General features: G+C 39.3%; 1 protein-coding gene across 2 annotated transcripts in view; it reads right to left on the bottom strand.

Moving 5' to 3' along the window:
• Positions 1-18,512, bottom strand: part of COL22A1 (collagen type XXII alpha 1 chain) — a 215,775-nt gene that overhangs the window by 82,760 nt on the left and 114,503 nt on the right. For both annotated transcript variants that reach the window (XM_015856410.3, XM_085536911.1), the window contains exons 16-23: positions 15,754-15,807; positions 13,603-13,647; positions 9,414-9,467; positions 7,504-7,557; positions 6,063-6,098; positions 5,046-5,075; positions 4,366-4,419; positions 3,593-3,646 (exon numbers count right to left, since the gene is read on the bottom strand). In XM_015856410.3, coding sequence (XP_015711896.2) covers positions 3,593-3,646; positions 4,366-4,419; positions 5,046-5,075; positions 6,063-6,098; positions 7,504-7,557; positions 9,414-9,467; positions 13,603-13,647; positions 15,754-15,807 — 381 coding nt within the window. The remainder of the gene's footprint in view (positions 1-3,592; positions 3,647-4,365; positions 4,420-5,045; positions 5,076-6,062; positions 6,099-7,503; positions 7,558-9,413; positions 9,468-13,602; positions 13,648-15,753; positions 15,808-18,512) is intronic.

The following is an 18,512-nucleotide window of genomic DNA, read 5'->3' as shown; positions in this document are numbered from 1 at the left end:
TTATTCCACTTTCTGCTCAATTTTTCTAAATAAAGTAATAGGAAGATAATCAATCATACCCATAGGTCAGCTTGGGAACAGCTTCTTTCTAAAGCCAGATAGAGTCCAGTAGTACCTACTTCAGCCTGTCCCCTGCTGTCTCCTGTCATCCTCCTGCAGAGCAGTGATTCTAGCTTTCAGGAACACTTTCTGGGACTCACTAGTTACCTCTGTGCTTTTAAGACCACCTGTGAGCATCCTGATCTGCAGTCCTCAGCTTCTGAAAAGTTTTGCTGAAAGAGCACAGTGGTAATATGTGTTGCATGGAGGAGATCAGCTGGGTATGCCTAGAGCCTACATAAAGTTCTTGGTGTTCACAGACAGCAATTCTTGATTGGTGGTGAGGCACCAAAAGCAACAGATATGGACTGGTAAGAAGCCCTGGCTCATCAGAAGCCCTGACGATCAGTGTTCAACCCCCATGGTTATTCAGCCACATTTGTGTGAAATGTAAGCAGAACATCCTGCAGCTTCTCCAAGAATTGTACAGTCTAAGCAGGGATAATTGGAAAAGTCTTATTTTGGACAAAATGCACAATAAGTGCCCTTATACGAAAGATTAAGTTTGCAATAATCATTTTAAGAAATGAATCCCCCACTTCCTTTCCTATAACACGAATGGTGTCTCTGTAAATAATGTGCCTTGTTTACTGCCAACTGTGCTAACCCACATATTCTTTTATTTCTTCAGCAGTAACTGGAACCAAGGTTCATGCCGAAAGTATATCATGCTTCCTTTTTTCTTAGAAATCTTTCTGAAAATGATGACTCCACTCTTGTTGGCCAGACTATCATTAGGATGTTTGGCACAATATGTCAACTTCTGTGAAATTTCATTTACACTGTGTAGGTGGCCCCAGAATCATATTTCTGACATCAACCAGCAATGGCTTTGTCTTCACAGGCCTCAAAGACTTCCATTTTCAGAGGGCTGAATTAGAAGGCATACATTCCCCTATAAAATTGTTCCAAACATTTTTAGTCCATAAGTAGCCTATGTCAGTTGCACTACAGGTAGCTAAAACACTGTAGTCTTCCAAGAACTCCAACAGAAGTTTCTATCTACATGTACATGCCAGGGCAGATCGGTGTGTTTGTGCATCACCTTCATCTCAACTTCAACTGACCGCCATGTGGTCAAGCTGAACCATACTGAAAAACAAGAACTGTTCTGTATCAGTTCCTCTTTGCAGAATCTTACTTGAGTGGGTGCTGAAGTCAAGCAGATAAAAAGATGGAATTTACCCTTGCACTGCAATCCGTCTATTATGTTATGAGATATTAATGCAGAACAGTGATATAGTCCCTCAAGAATGAAATTTTCAAGATATATAAACTGGTAAAACATCACATCCTGAAACTCCACGTGTTTAAAGCAGCAGAGGGGTCAGCCAGGTAGATAGTGAATTTCATCTGTTCAATACAAGATCTACTAACAGTACTGGAAAGGAGACCCAAATTTGCCTCTGTCTGTTTCTGACTTCTTGTCCTCAGCACAACATGGAAGGCTACAATGGGCCATGGCTCCAAGTGCAAAGATCACAGACATCTATGTTTGTGTAGCCAGGCTCTCCTTGTCACAAAGGATCCCCCTTTATCAAGTAGACACATTTCTGGGAGACAGCTTGTTAGTGTGACTCAAAGCTGTGCTGTGAAACATGGTTAGAGTCAAACTTATGCTCTCATTGCTGCTTTCGTTCTGTTTGGTGTGCTCTCATAGTTCCTAACCATACACACCTGTCACTATTTACAGCAGATGCAGGGGTGAAGAGATGTAACTAATGTCTTGCAACAACACAGGGCTGGAATCACAACCAAACTGCAGCATCATGACCACATCCTCATAGCTCTGTAGCTTCAGAGCCTGCCTTTATCTCACATCCAGTCATTTTAAAACAGATGTGAATAGATACTTGCACAGATTTCTGGTTATGGTATTTTAACTTTTACAACTTCTTAGAGAAATACGTGTTTTTGCAGCCAAATCTATGTGAGATGGTAATCAAGGACTGGATTTGTGCTTAAGCAAGAACTGTAACTGTGATAATGGTGAATCAGCAGCATCTGCTAATCATGGCCTGTGTCCCACATCTGTAGGTTATCCATGTAGCTCTACCAACCTCAAGGTTTTGATTCACCCCAGGTATTTAATCAATGAGTAATGGTCTTTGATTAAAAATATATATCCATCCACCTAAGATGCTTGGTGACTAATAGGGACCCTGAGGAAAAGTCTAACCAGCTAGACACAACAGAGTCAGGGACACATTCACACTCAGCATGTATCAAATGACATCTCTAATCAAATGATCATTAGCAGGAGCATTTTGTAATGTGTGGCAGATCCTGACAGATCACTGTCCTTTACTCAGCTAATATGCTCTATTAATCTTTTTCAAAAAGCAATGTTACGCAGCAGGCTTTAAAACCAGGCCAAATCAGAACTTCTCAACTCATAAGTAAAGCACTGCAAAGTTACTTGCAAAAGCCATAAGATGATATTTTCTAAACACTGGAAAACTACAAAAAAGCAAGTAAATGACCATTTCCACTGTAGCATTAACATGGGGACTGCAAGCATCATCTTCTCCAGCAGATTCTTAAAAGCCAAGCTTACAGTTCAAATCAATATCATGCAACTCAACTGGAAGTCTGATGAAAATCATCTACCAAAAAATGTGTATCAAAGCTGTACTGTCCTCTCCTTTTCCATACTCATATTAGTGCTCTCAAGATGAAACAAAACAGAAAGGTTCCACTTTGTAGTACGTATTCAAAGTGTTTTTGGATTTTACATTTCAACCTGCCCATCTTATTAATGACTCCACATTCAGATTCATACCTTAGTAGAGACGACATTATTACAAGTTTCACTTGCAGCGTGACTCTAGGAATTAAAGCATTTTTAAGATTCTTTCAAACTGCTTTCCACTTAAAACGAGGTGATTTTGTAGGTCACTTTCCAAGGCTTGGCAAGTTCATAAATAGCTTCTATGAGACTTTTATAGGAAATTCTACCCGATTTTACATTCTTGTAGCATTTAACAATAAACACAGTGCAAAGTGATATTTGTCAGTGCTCAAAATATATTTCTAGCAGACTTATAACTGTTCTTATTAGTCACTGCTTTCTCTATAGGAAATATTTTGCTTTGGTTTTTGAAGACTAACCATGTGGCTGAGTGTGACTTACAAATATTCCTTTAGAAAATAAACTGTCCATTAATTTTACCTCTGTTAACCATCAATATAAATAACATAGGATCCGATGGAGGAGTAAGAATCGTCTTGACAGCAAGGAGCAGAGACAAAGAGAGGAGAGCAAAGGACAAGAAAGAAAAGGGCTATAGGGCACTGCAATACAGTTTGTGGAATCCAAGAAGTACTGAATGTTGCTTGACCATGAAGAGGAAATAGGAGAAAGGATCCGGGCTTCAAGGATCCTTAAATAAATGGAAAAATATACATCAAATGAATCAAAGTACCAACACTTATTGAACACTGCTATCCCCAGCCTACTGAGACTTAACATTAAATAAAAAGAGCAACTTACCCTTTGACCTAGTAAACCTGGGACTCCAGGCTTGCCCTCTGGACCAGCCTCTCCCTTTAAAAGTAAAAAATATTTTTAGGTTAACCAAAGAAAAAAAAAACACAAAAAACTAATAAAACTAAACTGTTTCCTAACTATGCTGGGCTACAGTTACTGCAGTGCACCTAGACAACACTTAGGTGATAATTATGCTGTCCTGTGAGTAGAAGAGAATAAGAAAATGGGATAGAGAAAAATGACAATTCCTTGATTAAATACAAAGCACACAACTGTTTTTAAATCACATAATCAAGATCAGATTTGCCTAAGTAATCTTCACAATGCCATCAATTTTACAAAACCAATCAACAATGAAACAAGGAAAAATTAAAAGAGAGAGGAAATACAGAGTATGTGCAAATGAGGCAGCAGTCTAATGTGAAATTTACTACAGAGCTGAGTTACAAAATCTACCTGGAAGACACAAAAAAGACACACAATTACAGGTGTCCCTAAATTACTGCAAATACTGTGTTGTATTCCTTGTTGAGATACAAACACACATACCCATCTCTCATTACAGCTGGGACATTGTGGCATAAAGCCAACCCCTTTGCAGCAACCGTTCTTTGATCATCATTCTATGACGGCTTCCAGTTCTTCCAGTGAAGAAAACTGGGGGCAATGAAAACCCACCTTAGTGCCTGGGTAATGTATAATGTTGTGTGTGTATACCTCACATCAGTGTGAGTTTCAGCTTCTGGGGACTGTAAGCAGTAAGGGAAACTACTCACTGGCAGTCCAGGAAGTCCAGGTTGGCCTTGAGGTCCTCGTGGGCCAGGCTCTCCCTGCAGAAAGAAGTTAATTAAAAAAGAAGTATTAAAATATTGGCAGGAAAAACTGTATGGGCATAGTACTCATACAGGTAAGCTGTTCAGGACCTACACCATACCTTTCCTCATGGTTCTCAAAGCAGCAGTACAGAGACCAGCTGATTTTCTTCTTAGCCATGGAGCTACTTGAATTACCAGCACTGACTGCAGTGCATGCAGAATGATCCACCCATGCCTAGTCATCATTTAACCGTAAGTGACTCTCTCTTTCTCAAGAAAGTAAGTTTAGTCAGTACTTCCTCAAGGCAGTAAGTTAACAATTACACTGAGGTACCCTTGATATTCCAGATGCATGTTAACTTTTATATTAACACTGTTCAAGACTGAAAGAATTGTGTAGCTCAATCTTTCCAATTTACACATGTCACTCGTGTTAGATTCACTGAACTTCAGAAGGACGTTACTCCTTTCCCTCTCATTTATTTTTCCCACTATATGTTAACTTGTTTCTTGATTCCCTGACAATGCTTCTATCCACCTTAATTTTGAAATGCCATTTTAAAGCAAAATCTAATCTAACAGGCAGTTGAAGCACATAAAACACCTTTGCAATGGAAGCACAGATATGAAATCTCTCTTACTTGCTCTCCTTTCAGGCCTTCAGTAGGTACCTGTAATAAAAATGTAGAATCATTAAGGGGAAAACTGAAAAAGACAACAAAGAGGTGCTGGAGTATGATTGTCCCACACAGGGTATTCTTCACTCCTCACCATTCCCCCAGCATGAATGATGGAGGGATATATTTTGTTTAAGCAGATCAGGGTTTGGTTGCTCAGCTGCCTGTGTCAGGATTTGTGTAGCTGTATAAGCAGTAAGATAGTTTATTATCTATCAAGATAAACTAGTCAATAAGTACTCCTCAATGCAACCTAAGTGGCTGTGACTGACAGCTGTCATTCCTCTCAGTTCTTCATTGGCACAATTTTACATTCAGTGTTACTGGTATCAGAGGCTGCTTTAATGCTTTCCATCAATAGTCCTAGAGTACTATTTCCTAATTTTCATCCATTTTTTGGAAAGCAAAATGGATGTACCCCAAAAGCTTCATTATCAGCCCCTGCAGAAATCAGTCTTAAAACTCTTCATACTTTTCTGTATATTTTCTTTCTCCATTTAATCAGAAATGAACTCTAGATATCTTGTGCCCCTGCTACAGATACTTTTGGTTTCAATGAAGGTATTGCTAAAGAGAAAGGGATGTTTAAAAACATGTAGAGCTTGTGTCACAGGAAAGATCGGCCCCTCTCTATGGTCTCCGTTTGCTCTTTTACCACTTTTGCTTGCATTGGCTCAGTGACTGGAAAACTCACAGCCATGCCACAGCATTGTTTTATCAGATGTATCTGAGGTGATGCTTTCTCTTCAAGACCTAATCTTCACACTTCAAGATCTCCCAAAATTATTGGCAGCACATCTCCTTGTCTGAACTTATCGTGGTCCCTCTTCAGAAATCTTAAATTGTCTAAAATTGCACTTTTTTTTTTTTGAAAATCCATTTAAGAACACTGAATAAAGCCAAATTCCCATCTTCCATCTTCTATTTTCAAACAATAAATCTTATAGTGTTTGATAAAGATAACAAAACCAAAAATCTTACCAAAGAGCCTGGCAAACCAGGGAGCCCTGGTTCACCCTGCAGGAACAAACAAAAATGAAATAGAAAAAAAAAAACAAGTAACGTAAGGCAAAGCACAACAAAACACAAAACATAACACAGAACAAAAGCAAACCTCTCAGTGTTTTCCAATGGCTGTTGTACATTCTTAGTTTCTGGACCATCCCAGAGTTGATAGATATGAATATGCAGCCCCATTTAACTTGTTTCTCCACTCCGCATATGGATACAAGCAGGAACTGACTGTCGTCTGTTACTATGATGATACACACTAATTTTGATGTTACTTACTGTCTTAAAATGGTGCCATTTTCCTTGAGTTGTTTTTACAGCGCAGAATGACATTATAAGTATTTGCAGGACACTGAGATGCTACATCCAATCTGCATGATTTACAGCCACACAGGCTATCAATTTGTTCCAGCAGTTCATCTCCAAAAGGGCCCACTATTTATCATGCTTTAAGACTAAGCTTCCAGAAAGTATCTCCTTTACTTTAGGTACAGTCCAATGCAAAAATGATCATTTAGCTTCCTTTCACATTCTATTTCTTCATTATTTATGTAAGTCTCTGCTTGACCCAACATACTATTCATTTTCTTTCCTCTTAAGACAAGTTTAATTACTATGGGTTATTTATTCTAAAGAGAGTCCACCGTATGTCAGAAGGCCTGAAGAGGCATACATCATCTACAATGAAAATGGAGCAAGGAGCTAAACATTTTCTGGAAGAGCCAGATGCAGCCACAACAGAGATAAGGATGAAGACTTATGAATCAAGATTGTTCTTTACTTCACACATGCTGGAACACAAAGACCTTCCTATCTCTTGTTAACTCCATAGAATCATAGAATTGCTCATTTGGAAAAGGTATTCAAGATTATCAAGTCCAACTTAACTGTACTGCCCTAACAACCTACCACTAAATAATAAGCCCTCCTTCTGAAACCTCACTTAGACCCTCTGAATATCAACCAGAAAGTAATTAGATTCACTTCTGATGTCTGTATTCTTGGGTGAGGTTCACTACTTGGATGAGAAAAGGAGAAAGAAAACTCAGAATTAGGTACATCTTCCTATTTTTGCCAAAGAAATAGCAAAAACATGTCAGCATGAGCAAGAAGGAAAAGAAAAGGCTGTCCTAGAAACTTTAGTAACCCTGCAAAATAATGAAGTTCTTGTACTTCCAAAGAGGTTAAGCCACAAGCAGCAGAGCTATAATCAGACCTGTTTTAGCCCTCACTTACATCCATGTCTGAAGCAATATCAGAAAAGTTACACTTCTATATCTATACAAGTTACACTTATACACAAATGAAAGAAGTATTAAGCCAACAGCTCTGGTATTTTCAGCACTGGGTCTCATGGAGGAAGTAATGAATGTGTCTTCAACACCCTTCCATGCATGCTATCCCAACTCACCTTGTCTCCTTTGGGCCCGCTGCCACCTGGAGGGCCTGGGGTGCCAGCAGGGCCCTGTAAATGGATGGGAAAAAAGTAAAAAAATCTTCATTTTGCCTACACCAGGACATCAACTGCAATTCCCCTTAAAGTACTGGAGAAACAGAAGGCTGCAGGTTTGGATCTTAACACTACAATCAGCTAAGTCCAACTGCACAGTAGTAGTATAAGCTAATGCACACAAGACTGCTTTGTCTTTACTATATAGACAAGATGGGGAATAAGGATGAAGATGCCTCAGCCAGCACAGTAGCAGCCCTCCAATTCCAGCTGGTTCAAGAGGATTGCACTTCAAAGTGTACATCAGTGTCAAACAGAAAATTTAGGATAAAATGCAGGCCCACTGCTAGGTGTCGAGACATGAAAAAGGCAGAAAAGCTTCAGAATAACACAACTTCTGTAATAGGCTGTCAGCTGGAGAAATTGTTCCTAAGAAACAGTAAACAATCAGCATCCACCTTTACATCCCCCTGCAATTTCTCACTTCATCCACATTTGTTGCAAGTGCAAACCAGTCCTGTAAACAACGCAATGGGCACAGTGAACATAGTTCATTGAGATTGCAGTGCCACATCTAGCACCAGAAAACATTTCCATCTTATAAGGATAGTGATAAACACTAACCAGAAACATACTTCATAGTACAGGGTAAAACATGGCTGAGGAACAGAAAGTGATGATTAACGATCAAACCTCCCACAGAGAAACAGAAAAAAAAAAAAAAAAAGAAAAAAAAAACACAAAAAAACAAGTAGCATGATAATCTCTATCACCTCACAGAACAGAAGGTGCAGTTTAACTAAAGGCTATGATTGCTTATAACACCATACCTTCTCATCTTAATGCATGTGTCTGAAAGGGAAACAAAATGACTTCCTAACCAAATCAAACCGAAGCTCCTATTTCCAAAGGAGCAAAAGCAAAGTAGTTAGGCAGCTTCTCAACTTCTGCAAATGACAAAACATACAATCAAATGACCCTTTCCACAGAAGGGTCAGTGATGGATAGTGACTAGAATGCAGATGCAGTAGGTTCAAGGGTGGCAACAATGGCTGCATGACTTTTGCCAAATCACATCCCATTTTAGTCTCTTCCTCCTACTCCATCCTCTTCTACTTAGACCAAAAGATCCTCAAGAAAAGAATGTCTCTCATTAGGTACAGCACTCTAAGTAATGAAAACATCCTGTGGGATGTATGGGTAGTAGTTTTAGATACAGACAGAGTATTATCTATCTAATCAGCAGAAGTGCACTGATCTTATGGAATACTTTTCCAGTTTTATCTTGTTTTAAAAAGGTAAATAGTTCCAAGATTTCATGCTGAAAAGAAATCAAACATATTAGGTCCAGTTCTTCTCCTTCCAAGTTGTGGGTGGAAAAAACCCACAACTTTATAAAAGTCAGGCTCAGCTACATTTTAATGTGTGCTTCCTTATGTCTTTAATGAAAATTCAGACTTCTAACCTATCATGTTCCAAACTCTGGCACTTTTAAAGGCATGCAAGAAAATAGAAAAATGAAAAGACAAAAAAAAAAACAAAAAAAAAAAAAAATCAAACAAAAAAACCCACAGAGAAAATAGAAGGAAAAATAAAATAAAATAAAATAAAATAAAATAAAATAAAATATAAAATAAAATAAAATAAAATAAAATAAAATAAAATAAAATAAAATAAAATAAAATAAAATAAAATAAAATAAGGAACAGCAGACTGTGCCAACACAGAGCCCTAGGATAAGGATTCCAAAAACTGCAGATGCAAGAGAGTCCTGCCATGACTCACCAGTTGTCCAAGACAGCTCCCAAATTTAAGGCAACTTGTACTCACTCTAAAGAAAAGCCTTCAGTTATTGAGGATTTGCCACGTACCTGTTTCCCCTCCACACCTGGCTTTCCCGGGAACCCGTCTAAACCTCGTTCTCCCTGGAGGAGGATGAGAAAGAACCATTATAACAAATCTATGATGTTTAGATCAGTGTTTTACTAAAGATGTCCATGTCATTCCTTTTGAGCATAAAGATACAAGAGCAATTCATAAAATCCCAATAGAGGAAATGCCTGAAGAGTTGTACTTTGTAAGTCTGCCGGGAGCATACAGAAACAAGGAGGTGAACCAAGTGTAGTGATTAACAAACTTTTATCCCTTCTAACTTCGCTAAGTGTTGGCACCTGTCTATCTAGAAAACTCAGCATCAGGTATCTGGGATGTGAATTTTGAGATAAGAAGTGGTTGTTTGACAGATATCCACCTGGGCACTCTTCCTTTGCCTGCTGAGCCAGGTTCATGTAAACCAGATAAAGTGTACCAGGAGAACATCAATCTGGAACAGCTCTAACAAAAATAATGAAGCCACAATACAGCAACAGCTCACTTCTACACAGATAAATGCTTGATTTTTCACCTTTGCTTTCCTTAACCTGAGGGATCAATTAATCTATTCTTACATGCTTTCTGAGATGGACAGTCCCCAAAGTCCACAGGCAAATTATTTCACTGCTTTACTTTCAATACCTGCAGATATGTTTTTTACCCTCTATCTAAACCTGACCTTTTTTTGCTACTGTTTCAAACAAGTACGTCTTTCCTAAGCCCCCTGGATAGAAAGAACAGGCTGTTCCCTTCATCTTTACAATGGTCTTTTACGTATCAGAAGACTTACAAAACTTCCCCTTAGAACTTCAGACCTGAGACTAAACCACCGCAATACTTTCAACTGTTCTTAAAGGGCATATTTTTCAGACTTCTTATCATTTTCCTGTCTCCTACTTGGGCACTATTCAATTTTCCTATGCCTTCACTGTAACTGGATGCCTGAAGCTGAGGCTAGCTCTGAGAAGATTATTTCACAATTTATAGACTACTTTAATGTTTAAATCCCAGGATGATACTTGTTTTTACCCCTAACAACCTTTTGCAGGATGGGCCTTTAATCAGTTGTTCCCAATCTGCAGCAGTGTGCAATTAGTTGTCCTACACATCCATAGCATCCTGTACTTGCTCCTTCTCAATGTCACCTTCAGCTTCATGGTATTACATTTTAAGGACCATTTTCAATTCTGATCCTGACCTCCACTGTACACCTCCCCATACACACAGTCAAACTGAATTCACACATTTCATATTCTATAAAATGTGTCCTCAAGAGAAATAATGACAAGATCAATGTCATGCAACTGTTAAACGTATTTTTCCTTAGAGATTGTGGCCCTTTCCCATGTAGCCACTCTAGTTTAAAAATCTCTGAATAAGGTCTTTCTCTTACTGCATAATTGCCTAAATCTCTGTAAAACAATGTGGGTTTTTTTGTTTTTGTTTTTGTTTTTGTTTTTTTTGCCTGAATCATGTGCATGCTGCTGAATTCAAATGATCAAATACATTCACACTCCGCTAGTGCTAACATAAAAAGTACATGTAAAAGCAAACTGTAAAAGCACAAGGAGCGACAGCAGAGTATTAGCTTTACTCCTTTTATAATTTATTTTTTTTTTTAATCTTTATTTGTTACTTTTGGGGATTTTAAATTCTGATCAATATCCAGCAGTAAATCCATCAGACCTTTGTTATTATTTGCATTGGATTTAATTTGAAGTCTGCCTTAATTCAGCATTCAGAAATGGATTTGCAGATCAATTTATTTATTTTCCCGCTTTAGATAATTGATCAGCCTTGTAACAAAGGGGTTATTTCAAAAAGATGCACTCAAGGAGTGAAATTAGAGACCCCTACCTTACAAAAAAGCAGCTGAAAAACCACTGTAACATATCCAGATATCTGACAGATATCCTTGATATTGGGGCAGTAGTTTCCAAGTTCATACCAAAATTTCCATTGCCAAAATGAACTGTGAGCATCCTGAATGTGAGACTTGCAGTAAGCGACAAACTGGTGGGTTGCTGACAAAATGAGCACTATATTCTCATGAGAATGTTTTAGCATCAATACACTGCAGCAGTGAGTACTTCACACATGCTCATTCAACTGCCAAAGCAGAAAAGAGTCAATATTCCTACTGCTAGTAACTGAGAAAGGCAAATGCATTATTTATATGAATGCACACACCAGAGAGGTTTGAAAGTGTTCCAAAGAACTGTGCATCCCAATGTTTCTTCAGGAAAAAAAAAAAAAAAAGAAAAGAAAAAAGTTACTGTATATTATTTTTTTCTCTCTTTGAAAAAGGCCATTTAGATAAAGTATATCTTTCCTGAAAAGAAAGAAAGAAAAAAAAAAATTATCCTCAACTTTTCACGTCGAGAGTCTCTTTATTCCCTTGTTGATAGAAACTGATGCATCAGCATGCACTGATTTGTTGAAAATGGAATTCTACAGAAGGCCACAGTGAGCCCCTTGGATACAGAACACACATGAGACATCACTCCCTTTATGCAGCAGATCTCCTGAAGTGCAGACATAACCAACAATACTGGGTTTGGGAATGTCATTATAAAACCTCAGTATTTTCATTAGGGGTCATAGGATATGAGATGGCAAAATGCGATAATACAATGGGATGTTGGGTATTTTATCATATTAGGCATCAAATACTAGGGACTGTCATACTAGGGTAGATGTGGCACTGAGGGACATGGTTTGGAGGGCATGATGGGGAAGGATTGATGGTTGAACTAGATTATCTTAGTGGTCTTTTTAAATCTTAATGATTTTATATGATTCCATGAATAGACCAATACTAAGTGCGTGGGTTAGCACTCTTGTGTGATACAATAAACACTCTTCTTCTCAGGCAGAGAAGAAACACAGGTTGCGTAGGTGTCAGTCTTCAAATTACAGACTGAAGAGCAGACAGGGAAATATTTGGCCCGCCACATCAACACCCACTGTATTTTGCAGCAATAGCAGCTGTTGTAAGTTAAAGCAATGGCAGTGGGTGCTCTGAGAAGAGCATTAAGGTTGGGAAAAAATCAAAGCACAATTGCTGTAGCAGAGATCTGTCTGCTTCAGGAGAAAGAATAGAGAAAATACAGGAAAAGGGGAGGAAAAAAGAAAGAAGGAGGAGGGGGATCTCTAGTTATTCATATCTTTGTAATGAAACAAAACCTAATTCATTCCTTTTGCACTTTAATCTTTCTCTAGTTTAGTCAGTCATCAGCCCACACACAGCTTCAACTTCCTCTCCCATCATGGTGATGTCAGAAAGATGGATTTTCTTCCAGGGGCCAAATATTGCAGCAGATTAGACAACCTCGCCTCCAGAAAAGCAGCAGAGAAAGCTATACACAACACACCAAGCCAGTCCTGACTGCGGGAAAAGATGGACAACTTTGGCTGGACTGAGAGCATGGTTGTGCCATATCATTGCTTCTCAGGGCAGGATCTGCCCAGTACCCATTTCTCCTGGCAGTGCCATATCTAAGAAACTTTGAGCACTGGCTGACAGGTCTGCAACAAAAGTATGGGCATATCTAAGATGTCTCCAAACATGATGTGCAAACTGAAATAATGAAAGGCTTTGTGTCTGCCTGGCTCTCCTAAATGCACACTGTGGGTATAATGGGCACTTGGTTCTTTGCTTGACCAAGGTAGTTCAAGTCCCAGAGAGTCCTATGCTGTGTAAAATCACTATTCGCAGATAGAAGAGAGCAGGTAATTGGAAGAAGCACTGGATGGATGAAGCTCTTAATAGAGAAACTACCTTGTACTCGTTAAAAACTGAGCTTCCAGTGATGAAAGAATACAGAAATGTAGAAGTTGGATAATTTCAGAAACTACAGTGAGACAGAAAAATGCTGGATGAAGGCTCCTCTTAGAGATCACAATGTGCACATTGTGGACACCCCACTAGCTCTACTCCACAGTATCCCATTACCCAGATCTTCCTCTCTTTTCCTCCCTCCCCAGCTACACACAGATCTAAATGTGTGCTTAGTAGGCAGCAAAGACCTGCAGACTCCTCCTGCACTCTCCTGGGAGGTCGTTTGCAGACAGTACCAGAAGGTGCAGAGCAGTTAAGAAACTCTCCATCATCACCCTTCAGAGCTGCTGGCCTAAAGGACAAAGGCAAAGAGTAGTGTGACTTTTCAAAGCATGCAGAAGGAATACCTTGTCTCCTCGTGTTCCCTTTTCTCCTCTTTCTCCTTGTAAACCCTAAAAATAAAAGGAAAAAGAGATTACACATCTCAATGCAAGAGGATGCACAGTTCCTCTAACGAGTCACCAAATCAATGGATGCCTGCATAATCTATTCCAGTGACCCTCAAGGACATCTACAGAGTTACCAATCTTCAGAGTTGGCCACAAGCATGGTCTAAGAAGACTCACAGATCAAGGATGACCCATGGTCCCAAGACCACGTGTAATACTATATTCCTGCAAGTCTGCAACTGTTCCCAGACACATAATCCTCCCGCCAGCAGCAATGTGGAGGGACAGGGAACATATCACAGCTGCAGACAATCTGGAAGCCACCCAGCACTGAGCATTTTTCATATTGCTCACAAACAGTGAGAACTTAGGTAAAAGAAAATACTGATGGAAAAACCTATTGCATAAACAAGGAAGAATGCCCATTCCTGGTGGTTTTGGATGCAGTAGCTACACAGACAGCAGGTACCTCTGAGAATTGACAAATGCTAAATAATCCCTGTCCTGGAGACCAAAGTGTATTTGTGCTCTGTAAAACCAATGCTGGATTTCAACTGGATGGTGGAATTCGTCTTCTCCCTGGTACATCAGAATCATTTGCTGGAGATTGATTTGATGAATGACAGCAATGCTAACACTGGAGATCAACTCAATGGGCAGGAATGGATTTCACCCTCCTTTGGCACAGGAAGCACCATCTATTTTGTAGCAACTGTGCAATCAGCTAATGGCTACTGGCAGACAAATCAGCTCAGTCAGTAGTGACCTTTCTAAAACCGCTGAAGCTTAAATCACTTATTATAATATATTTATATTTAAACTTTACACTATACTGAAGACTTAACTCCATGTTAATGAGAACTATCTGTCTGGACTTATTTGTTCCATAGGATGACTTATCTAACTATTATGATATTCAGATTTCATGCTGTGGTTGACTGTGAGCAAACTGCACAGTCCTGTCTATCTCTAATGGCCTGAAATGAACATGTACTGCTTCCATACTGTAAAGCAATAACCACACTATTTCCAAAAAACAGATGAGGTGAGGTTTTAAACACGACTCTTTTAATGCAGTCATAACCACTGGGCCTTCATATACACCATGTGGATGATTACAGCCTTGTTGCTCCCTAACAACTCAAGCCAAATGTCAGTCTGATGATGGACATGAACACAACCTCTGGTGACAGTGCACCATATGTAGACGCTTCGCTTCTCATACATAAAGGAAAGTCAAGGAGCAGGAGTGAATATTCTCAGATCTTTGTCCATTTATCTCATTAATGTTTCAGGGATCTGCAGCATGGGTGGGTAATGAGCTAATGCCACCACTGTATTCATGGCATCTTCTTCAAGCCAAACAGAGTTCAACCTTGGACTTCACAGGGAAACAGCATGCACCTGTGCAAAGATAAAAGTGCCCACAGTATTCTGAACATGTTGGTCCCCTTTGTAGTGTGTTTTAAAGTAAGACCTTGGCTGGTACAGGGAAATCTTTTCAGTGCATGAACACGTCTGGTATGCCATTAAAGCACACAGCCAGTACAGCCAGGTTATTAAAAACCTAAAAATCCAATCAGTCTTTGCAACACCTGCTTTAAGGCTGCCTGTGTAATTAGAAAGGTGAGACCACAAGACAGAGACAACATGATTTATTTTAGTATTGCTGTCCACTCCTTCAAGGCAAGTTTGTCCCATGAGTCCAAAGTGCTGCTTACTGACAGTTTTGAAAATAAGATTGGAAATTTGATGACAGTTGGTGTTTCTGTTTGGTGTTATGATGAAGCTTTCAAGTATCATATAAATGGTGCATCAACACAGACCAAAGCAATTGCATTACAGTGGGAGCATCACAAAATTCCCAGCTGTTATCTTGGTAATCAAGACATTATTACTGACTATTCTCTAGGTACCGCTTTGTTCTCATTTAAAGAATTCAGAAACTCAGTGAAGTCAAGAAAGTGTCACAATTTGGGCACAGTACAGGTAAGAGGTCAGATATACAATATTCAGGTTAATTAAAAAAAAAAAAAAGTGGGTAGAACATACTGAAAAACAGGATAAAGTTTCCAGAATATCAAAAACTTAATAATAGTCATAACTTACCGGTGCTCCTACATAGCCTTTAATACCTGGGGGACCTTGTTTTCCCTCAGATCCCTGGAAAAGAATTGAGATCAAATAAAATAACAAATATTTTCACATAAAAGACTAAGGAAAAAAAATGAATATTCGAAAATGTGACTTATTTCTTGGCTCACAGAAACCTGTTGAGACTTCCTGACTTTCTCAGCACTAATATACAGAGTAGCACTTGATTTTTCATCTACTTACCCAAAATGGCACCCCAATGTTTTCTGTTGTCCCCATTGCTCAGGCAATAGCAAGTTTTACTCTTCTGCTTTCAGTATTGCCCTAAAAAGGCAAACTATCACATGAAGGTTCCTCTAGAGGTAATTTCAGAGGTGAAACGCTTACTAAAGTGAGTGGTGAGGTGAACCCATCAGAAGGGAAAGATGTTTTACGGAATGACCTGGGCAGGCTGAAAGAGCAGGCAAACAACAGCTACATGAAGTTTAACAAGACAAGGACACCTTGACATAACAAAAGAGCCCTGTACAGGCTAGGATCTTTGTTACTGGAAGGGACCTTGGTATCCTGGTAGACAACAAACTGAACACGAGTCAGCTGCATCAGTGAAGGCAAATCATATCCTAGGATGTATCCACAGGTTCATTACTAGCAGAGATGTGATCGTGCCCCTCTACTCAGCACTTGTTCGACAACACCTGCAGTACTGTGCCCAGTTCTGGTCCCAGCAATTCATAAAAGATGCAGAAATGGTCCAAAGGAGGAGGACCACAGAGATAATCAAAGGTCTGGAGAACCTGGCCCATGAGGAAAGACTGAAGCAGTTATGTTTTTTAACCATAGAGCAGAGAAGGCTCAGGTACCTCATCACACTATTCCAGTATTTAAAGGGAGGCTACAAAGAGTACCAAGGCTCTCTTTTCAGAAAGAAACATATGGAAAAGACAACAAGGGGAAACTGTGTACTATCTACACCAGAAAAGGTTTCATCTTGATGTAAAAGAGAAGTTTCTTTTGCAGCAAGAACAGTGAATTGCTAGGGCAATCTCCCAAGGAACATGGTACAATCCCCATCATGGAGGTTTTCAAGGCATGATTGGACAAGGTAATAGATAGCATCACGTAGGCTCCTTCTTCTCACAAAAGGCTGCATCTTATGATCACTCGAGATCCATTCCATCCTAGGCTGTTCTATGATCCTATATTCCCAACAGCAAAATAGACCAAATCTTCATTGTAAATAAGAGAAGTGCAAAAGAATCAGAAGTGTTTCAAAAGTCCGTCAGCCCTGATGCACTGATTTTCTCCCTTGGAGATGGTAAAATGAAATAGAAAGAACTCTCACTGACTGTTTTGATATGCCTTACAACACCTGTTAATGGTTTGGATCCCCACATGAATAGGATCAGCCCTCAGAACAACCCTGTGGTGACAGCCTTGGCTTGACAAGGTAGCCAAGTGAGTTGGGTAGGCTTCTTACATCATTGTTCTGGCCAATTACTTTGCTTTTTTATCTGACTTTCCTTCTTTTTACCTCTCCCATCTGGTTAACTCCTGCACTGGATTGCTGCATTGGATAGAACTTTGAAACAGATGAGGACTGCATTTTAAAATTATTTCTACATTTCTTATTGATGGATATTTCTTATTAACTATAGATATATATTAAATAATAATAATAATAAAAAGATTTAAAAATGCAATCCTTGTCTTCAATGAACTGTTAGCAGAAATGGGGCTTTTTTGTCTCAACGCAAGTGCTCTCTAGGCTGTTCATGCTGCATCGCTGTTTACAATTTGCCTTGGTCCAAATGACAATCTCATTTGCAACAGTTACTAAGCACAGACCTGGCAGGCTGGCTGATCTGCAGTTGGCAGGCTTTTCACAACTGTTTTAAGCAAAGCACTGCCAAAACTGTCCCCTCCTTTTGCCACACAGGACTTTGTTCTTTAAAACAGAGAAAACTGTGCTCTGAAGCTTGTGAGCAGCTCATCAGCTTAGTATTAAAAGAGTTGAACCCATCTTCAGTGTGGAAGCCAACCATGCCACAGTCATAGGGAGATTCACAAACAAGTTAACAATAGCTATGTACACAAACAAAGTTGGCTCTGGGATCTCTGCATCATCAGGCACCTGAGAACCTCTGCAGTGTCAGCTGTGGAAGTTCTCCAAGAGCAGAGACAGAGCAGGCATGCACTTAATCTGTCTTCAGTGTGCAGAAAAATAATACTATCAAATTCCAGGTAAAACCTCTAGAGAAACAGAAGCCTGCTATTAGTTGTCCAGATTATCAACATCCAGCTCAGACTGTTACATAAATCATGGTTATAACAGTCAGCAAAAGTTACAGATAGAGAAAGTGGATTTGTCTGGGTGGGAAGACTTGCTGATCCCACTCAAGGCCTGTGCTGAGATCATGTCTGGTAAACCAGAGAAGTGTGAGACCTTCGACAGCTGAAGTGAACAAGAATGAGGAAATTTGTCAAAATGAAAGCCTTACTTAATACTTTAAACTTCAAATACTTATTTTTTTCCTCTCCTTCTGTTTATCTATTAAGTGCAGATATCTGTCAGTTCAGATAGCAATGCTATGGCTGTGTCAGTTCTACAGCAATGACAGCCATGAGAAAATCTCTTTAACCTTTTATTAAAGATGTTGGGGGGGGAGGGGGGGGAAATTGAGTATTTGCTGCAGGATTGTAAAAGCCTAAGGGTCGTCTCAACAATTTAAGCTTTGTTTAACTGCTATAATGCCATATAGTGAGGGGGTTGT

This window comes from Coturnix japonica, chromosome 2, assembly GCF_054131305.1.
Source record: "Coturnix japonica strain WE chromosome 2, WE-NBRP24, whole genome shotgun sequence".
Lineage (NCBI taxonomy): Eukaryota > Metazoa > Chordata > Aves > Galliformes > Phasianidae > Coturnix > Coturnix japonica.
Note: the sequence above shows the minus strand (reverse complement) of the source record. Positions and strands in the feature narration are given on the sequence as shown.